Consider the following 7,616-nt stretch of genomic DNA (forward strand, 5'->3'; position numbering starts at 1 on the left):
AATTTTCAACCATTGGATTAGATCTATAATTTGAACATTCCTAATCACAAAATTGCCATGAGACTTCTCAATAATCACAAAATTGTCACCGTGCAACTTTAGACCATTAGATCATTAACTTAAAAAGTTGATCAATGAACATAAATTGATCTTACGGGTCTCATGAAAAACTCTTAGTCTCACGTGAACCCAAGCCACAATAAAACGTTTAAAAAACATTAATAAAGAAAGGATTTTCGTTTGACCTTTGGCATTTGTATATAACTATAGAAAGAATCTAAACCGTAATAAAAGGTCAAGTGTTTCCTTCATCATCGTAAAATGTGTGTGTGTGTATATACTAAATATATGTTTGTTTTCCTGTATTCCCTTAAAATAATATCCTAGGTAAGCAGCCTTGAAATCCCTTATATTTCATACAATTTTACGAAATCCCATGAAATTCCGAGCACCTCTTAAAGATTTCAAAATCCTATGTTTATAAGATTTCAATTAAATCATAAGATTTCAATTAAATCATAAGATTTCAAATCCGAACAATACAACAAACTAAACATGAAATTACAATGAATTTGAAATCGAAATTTATTCTATTCCTATAAAACTAAACGGGACCTTACTCCTATATATTTTTTTAATAAATAAAATTTAAAAAGTAATAATACAAAAATCCAAAATAATTATTGTAATTAATATAATGGTTAATAATTGCTTGTACTTGATAGCACTTGACTTTCTTCCACCACATCAACCAAAAACTAGAAGCAGGGCTCTGAAACCACAAGTGTCGGCGGTACCTTCTCCACTCCAGCAATGAAACCCACAGTCACAGACTCTCTCCTCTTACTCACCAGAGTCTCTGCTACTGTTGTCGCCATTCTCGTCATCACTTGGGCTCTCTACTTCACCACCAGCTTCCTCCCTACTCACACTCTCTCTCAACGAGACCTAATTTACTCTGTAATCTAATCAACACCACTTTTACTTCTGATTCTGTGCCTTTTTCTCTTCTCATTTTCTTTAATTTCATCTTAACAGATTCTGCATCCTTTGTTGATGGTTATTGGCTTCATTCTCATAAGTGGAGAAGGTATGTATGTGTTCATTTAAAACCAACCCTTTTTTCTTGAATTGGAGATGAGAAAAACCCATGTTTTTGCAGCAATATTGGTGCATAGATGGTTGCCTGGTTCAAGAAAGAAGAAGAAATGGGTGCATTTGTGGCTGCAAGGGGTGGCATTGGCAAGTGGGATATTTGGGATCTGGACCAAGTTTCAGGGGAGAGATGGAGTTGTTGCCAATTTCTATAGCTTGCATTCTTGGTTGGGTCTCTTCTGTGTCTCTCTATTTGGAGCCCAGGTATGTGTTTTCATCCGATAACCATCAAATGTTTATCCACAAATAATGCCATTTATTTCTAATTACTCACAATTTTATCGGTTATCAATAATCTATTTTAATGACTGAAAATATAATAAAGTATAAATATTTATTCGATAAACGATGGTTAATGCTGTTTTAAATGAACATCTTTTGTTATCAATTAAATATTTATATTTTATTACATGTTCAGTCATTAAATTGTTAGAATTGTACATGTGAAAAGAGGTCAGACTGTTGAACATGTCTTTACTTCAAATTGATTAAAAAAAGGTTTCAAATTTAAAGCTAAAATAAAAGTTGGAAAATAATTCATACTTTTTTAAATAAAAAAAAAGGTTGATAAATCAATTGTATATAATCATATATTTTATTTAATTAAATATTTAATTGTGTTTTTGGAAGAAAGTGGCATAAAATAATAGAAAAATAATTTGGTGAAGGTATTGCATATATGGTCCCCTCTCCTCAACCTCAAGTGATCCAACACTCCATTGTCGCTTCTGTTTATGGAAATTGGAAAACCTTTTTATTATGTATTTATTATTTGTTTTTTCTTTTATTAGAACTTATCTAAAATAACATGGTTGAATAGATTTCTACATTTATTCCTTTATAATCATTGCTTATTAAATTAAGACAAAAAACTAAAATTATTTAACGCTTTAATGGAAAACTAATTAAGACCATGTTTGTTAAACATAAACCGGCTTATTTCTTGAGCTTTTTCAACTTATTTTAGACTGTCTGTTAGTTTATTAATCAACAGCTAGTTTAACAACAAACAGCTTGCCATTCGTTCATATATATATATGTATTAATCTTTTTATTGTTGTCAATGTAGTGGTTGATGGGTTTTTTAAGCTTTTGGCATAAAGGGGAAGTGCGAATGACCCGAATACGAGTTTTGCCGTGGCACGTTTTTCTCGGTCTCTATACATATGGATTAGCAGTAGTGACGGCTGAAACCGGGCTTCTAGAGAAGTTGACTTTCTTGCAAACAAAGGGAGTTGTGTTAAAGAGATGCAACGAGTCAATGATCGTTAACGGTTTAGGGCTAGGGTTGGCCATGCTTTGTGGGATCGTGATATCAACCGCGATCTCACCCAAACAGCATCAAACTACTCCAGCAACAAAGGTCGTGTACTCAGACACCAAGTGCTTAACTTCTTAGTGGAATTCATATTCCTTGCGTTTCATTCGATATCGAAAACTCATGTACATATGCATGTTTTTTGAGTTAAAAGTGGTTCTACTTCGTTCTTTAATAACATCGATCGGTATCTTGACCAAGTTAGTTTAGGGGACCCTGCAAACTAGTATCCGCACACGGTTCAACAAATTTTATGTCTTTCAATCACTGGGAATGACCCCTTACAGAACTTACATGCAAAGACGGATGTTAGCTACGCATGGTGATGATAAGCTTGCGGTCTATAAATTTGGCACCACCGACCTTTCCTTGAATTTGAGATGGTAAACAAATGACGCGTCGTTGATCCCCAGCCTCAATCAATAACTCTGATCCTCCCCTATACTGCAGGATTCATAGTCAAACAAACAACTAAAAGCATTAACGTCGACAAGATAATGTAGGATTCTAACCGTGACTTTCATGCAAAACACACTTGAAAGTGACACAAGTTAACCTTGACGGCTAGCTCAGATGGCAAATAAAGGCCAGGTCTTGGGGCTCATCCCCATTGATTGCCGGTTCGAGTCTCCTCAGAGCCACTAGAGATTTTCCTATTTGAGGACCCCATGCAATTAGTGGAGGCCAACTCAACCGGCTAATAAATGCTAGGCCTTGGGGCCTCCTCCCCATAGGCCACCAGTTCATGTCTTTCACAGGGCCACAAGAATTTTCCTGATTGTAAACTTCAGGCCCCAAGGCTTTAGTCAAGATGCGCGTTGCAAACCGACCCGAACATCCATGGTTAGAAAAAAAAGTGACGAGTTTATGGGTCGACTTACTTGGTATAATTTGATTTCGGACTTGTCAAAACCAGGCATGAGAAGGGTCATAGATTTGTTCGCTGGATCGAATGTCACTGACTGCACGTATCCACTTGAACCACTTTTCGACGTGCTAAGAAGATCTCGTGCATCATTACTGTGACCATTGTGCATGATATCCTCCCAATTCAATGGGGTTTTAAAAGAAATAGGAGGATATGAAGCAAAAGGTAAGGGGGAAAATGTTCTCTTAGCAGTTTCTAGATGTTCTTCACTGCAACTTAAATGTGTTACACCGAATGCACCAGAAATGAGCGCCCCAGCTTGTACAGCACATCCCCAGTAACGTAATGCGGAATTTAAAGATATTGGGTTGTTCAAATCCGTCACAAGGTAGCACCCAAATAAGTGCGGATTAGTAATAAAAGACGACCCATTCTGCATCAAATGAAACCGAAGAAAACTTCAGAAACTTAAAATGGTTACTTTTCGAACATTTTAGACACCATTATCCTTTTCATGTCAAAAAACCAAACCAAAAGTCCAAAACAAAGGAACCTAGTGTATCCCACCAAACCAAACGAACCCAGTATATTCCACCAGCAGGGTCAGATGGTAAGATGTATGCAGATCTGACCTTTACCCCAAAGGGTAAGTAGACTGTGTTCGCGAAGACTCCTGTACATTGATATACAGAGAAGTAGGTTATGATATGCAAATCAAGATATGAGATTGTGATACCTCTAACAATTGATCTAATTTATCCCATATTTCTCCACTAAGTTGCCCATTGAATCCAGAAGTACTGGTGCCTGCATTCAAGGCTTCATCTGCAAGTCTCAACAGTGATGGGCCAGCCAACCTTCCCATATCAGTCTTTTCAGCCAAGTTTCGCATATATTTCAAATACAATCTGATACAGATATGTGATCATATATCATCATATATATATATATATATGTTTGAGCATGTGTGTGAGTATATATAGAGACAGAGAGAGAGAGAGAGAGAGAGAGAGAGATTCAAAACCTTGATTTACCAGTTGCACCTATCATCCTTATTGTTTCTTCTGTGCTGATACCATCATAAACAACTATATCAAAGTTATCTTTTGGGTTATTCTTTTGAATTTTATTCTTCAAGAATCCCACAAGCCTCTCAAGTGCCATGGCTGAAAATATAGTATCCATTCCAGGAAGCACCCCGAGTTCTTCTCCCATCACCTACTCCACGACAATCCATGAAATGTCGTCTAGATAAATTTTACAATCATAGCAAAAAGAGTGATGGACTTTTCTTAAAAGTGGTATAAGTAACCCGAAGGCACCATTAGTCCACATGGTCTGGGCCTACCACCACACAGTTCTCGAACCGACAAAGTCCTCTCTATGGGACGTTGTCATAACCACAAGGGTTTTTGCACCCAATTGGAGAACCAAAGTTGGGAGTAAGAGGAACTACCCTTGTTATTGACCCAGGGGATTGCCACCGTGCTAAACCCTTGTGGTTAGAGTGATCGACTTTCATATTATGGTGCTTAGCTTTTTGCCACAAACAAACCATCCGTACTGCAAAAATGAAAAAGAAAAAAACTATATCGTCCAAGAACAAGTGTCTTTGGAAAAAAAAAGTGCCAACCTTGACGTACATTTCCAAATTTATTCAAAATCGTTGGTTATTGCAAATATCAATGCTATAATGGTGTTTTTGCAATAATGATTTCGCTTGTTCAGTTCAAAGAAAGGTCGGTACTAATCAAGCAGCCCTAATAGGTTGAAAAAATCGATCACTCCATAGAAAAGAATGCACAGGTAAGCTTTTATACAGAGAAAATAATAATGGTCACGTACCCACCCCTTCGAGGACTCCTTGTGTAAGATTGAGACGGGCATCGGCTTGTTTTAACTGACTTAGCGGCTCAAGAATCATCTAATTTGTCAAACACATTTGATCAATGGTCAAAAAATGCACAAGGGAAATCTCAATTACTTGAAAGAATAACGTACTTTTGTGGTTTCTAGTCTAACTGCTGAAAGATTATCATTGCAAGTAACAGGAGTTGTTCCGATCTTACAGCCGAGTAGATAATCCGCAGTTGGATCTTGCGAATGTATGACCAAACATGTTTTAAGCCCAGCCATTGCATAATGCTGTAGAGAAAACAACTTAATTAACACATCCTATTTAATCCGTATAACTTTCTACTATTCTTCATGTTGATGAATTGGTACACTTTTTACAGTCACACCCACAAACTACTATCCCATAAAAACTGCAACAATTTCCATTCAGGGAAGTCTTGTATCATTTGAAACGTTTCCAACTTTCCATGAACTTGTTTATTTGCACATTACCAGCACTACAAATTATATGCGGGATCGGTTAATTTCTTTAGAAAAGATTTCCACTATTTCTTCCATTGATGGACATGGACGACATGTCAGACAACTAACCAACAATCACACAGGCCACGGGCTATATAGAACTAAAGGGTTGCTTGGTTGGTTTTCCATCAAGTCCTATAGAAATAAATCTATTCGTATGGATTAATCTATCCGTATAGATTGGGAGGGTCTTTTCGTAGATGGAAGGTGATTGTTTTTTAATTGGGAGGGCCAGGAATGGAAAAAAAAAACCTTGACTTTCTGCATAAAGCTCCTCTAGAAGCTTAGAGAGTAAGTCGCTTTCTATACTATTAAGTTACTATCAAACAGTCATGCATAACCGACCTAATAAACTGTCCCATTAAGCTGCTAATATGTGTTCTTTGACTCGAACATTGCAATTTTATGGTACACAGAAAGTAATTGGAGCATTTTTAGATTGTACAACAAGTGTTCAAATTTTCGTTCCTTTAACGTTATCCAATTGGCTAACATTGCAACTCTATAAGATCATGTCTGCAGCTATTCTTTGTTCAAATGTGTGTGATATGCGAAATCAATCCCCCAATACAAAGTAGTAAACTTCTTGTAAGAATCTTCGAACAAAAATATTAACTGATCAAACCACATTTTGAAATTAGAGATGCATTTTGACTTGATTCAAAGTTTTCCGGATCCAACAATTACTTCCTTTTCAAAATCGAAGCATATAAACACCATCCTTCAGAGAATTTTCATACAGTTTAACACGATAGCCATATTCCTTGATCAATATGACAATACCAATCTTATAAATGTGCAGTTCATATCACTTTTGAAGTCATAACGTTACATGTTTGACCTCAAAAAGTCTAAAATGGAGGAACTGGTAATCTTTCGGCATATTTCGTTTTCATAATCGCTAAGTTTTCCTTCAAAAATCCCAATTAAGAACAATACAATTTTCATATCATTCATCTGACCTATTCAAATCCAAAACCCTACTCTAATTTATGAAACAAATGCAGAGTACATGAGAAATCACATTATAATGAAGTAGGAAACCGAACCTGAGCAGCAAAAATGGCGGAAAATGTTTTACCAGAACCACCTTTACCCAAAAACGTGACGAATTTAGTGGAACCATCATTACCATCGCTCTGTGTTGTTGGGCTTTTTGCCATTGTTATGGTGAGAAACCTTGGCGGCATTGATCGGACGAGAATACGATTGAAGTTAGAATAAAATGGCGGAGGCGGTGGGTAAGATGATGAAGGCAAAAGGGTTGGAGGATTACAGAAAGCCATTTGAGATTAAGTTGAATTGGGGAGGAATTTTGGAGGATTTGATGAACAAATGGTGGGTAGCACTGCACTGCATACATGTGGTATGACCTACCCAAGTTAGGACAGGTGGTAACTGTCCGAAATATAAATTTCATAAATTTTTTGTTTTAATTAATTGAAAATTTAAAATAAGTTCAAAAACTTATTGTCCGACAATATATTAGATGATAAGATATAAAGGTATAAGTTTAAGTAATTTACTAAATCACTGTTTGAAAAGGCTCTCCACAACAACCGTCATGATATGTTGTGGCTCAAGACTTGTGTCTCATGTCATGTTAAGATGATATAATGCACGGTTTTTATAACATAGTATTTGATTTTACTTATATTTCTGATGTCTTATTTGTTAGCTTTTTTAAAAACACAACTTAACTTAAATCGTTTATTATCATCTAATCTTTGAGTAATAGTAGAAAACATATGATTATATGTATAATATTATATATGATATTGAGATTTCTTACCAAGTCACGCCTCACGTTATTTATAACATGACTAAAATTAATTAATATATAAAAAATATATTATAGCTATATAAGATATAAAAATTCAAATTTAAATAATTTGC

At 35.7% G+C, this 7,616-nt stretch overlaps 2 protein-coding genes across 2 annotated transcripts; one reads left to right on the forward strand and one right to left on the reverse strand.

Moving 5' to 3' along the window:
- Positions 1-754: 754 nt before the first annotated feature.
- LOC112528304 (probable transmembrane ascorbate ferrireductase 4) lies at positions 755-2,648 on the forward strand. Its single transcript, XM_025139304.1, has 4 exons — positions 755-960; positions 1,039-1,090; positions 1,163-1,359; positions 2,225-2,648. The coding sequence occupies exons 1-4, from the start codon at positions 814-816 to the stop codon at positions 2,552-2,554; spliced, it is 726 nt and encodes a 241-aa protein (XP_024995072.1). The 5' UTR covers positions 755-813; the 3' UTR covers positions 2,555-2,648.
- LOC112528303 (uncharacterized protein At1g26090, chloroplastic) lies at positions 2,551-7,032 on the reverse strand. Its single transcript, XM_025139303.1, has 7 exons — positions 6,770-7,032; positions 5,343-5,486; positions 5,191-5,265; positions 4,366-4,559; positions 4,078-4,249; positions 3,355-3,774; positions 2,551-2,917 (listed from the first exon to the last, which is right to left on the reverse strand). Exons 1-7 carry the CDS (start codon positions 7,004-7,006, stop codon positions 2,783-2,785), a joined length of 1,377 nt encoding a protein of 458 aa, XP_024995071.1. The 5' UTR covers positions 7,007-7,032; the 3' UTR covers positions 2,551-2,782.
- Positions 7,033-7,616: the final 584 nt, after the last annotated feature.

The sequence above is a fragment of the Cynara cardunculus genome (assembly GCF_001531365.2).
Source record: "Cynara cardunculus var. scolymus isolate 2C chromosome LG 15, CcrdV1, whole genome shotgun sequence".
Classification (NCBI taxonomy): Eukaryota; Viridiplantae; Streptophyta; class Magnoliopsida; order Asterales; family Asteraceae; genus Cynara; species Cynara cardunculus.

Coding starts and splice junctions, on each gene's coding strand:
- LOC112528304 (XM_025139304.1), top strand. CDS start 814: ATGAAACCCACAGTCACAGACTCTCTCCTCTTACTCACCAGAGTCTCT. Junction 1,091..1,162: donor CATTCTCATAAGTGGAGAAG/GTATGTATGTGT, acceptor ATGTTTTTGCAG/CAATATTGGTGCATAGATGG. Junction 1,360..2,224: donor TCTCTCTATTTGGAGCCCAG/GTATGTGTTTTC, acceptor TTGTCAATGTAG/TGGTTGATGGGTTTTTTAAG.
- LOC112528303 (XM_025139303.1), bottom strand. CDS start 7,006: ATGGCTTTCTGTAATCCTCCAACCCTTTTGCCTTCATCATCTTACCCA. Junction 4,250..4,365: donor GGTGCAACTGGTAAATCAAG/GTTTTGAATCTC, acceptor TATCTGTATCAG/ATTGTATTTGAAATATATGC. Junction 2,918..3,354: donor CCGAAATCAAATTATACCAA/GTAAGTCGACCC, acceptor TGAATCCTGCAG/TATAGGGGAGGATCAGAGTT.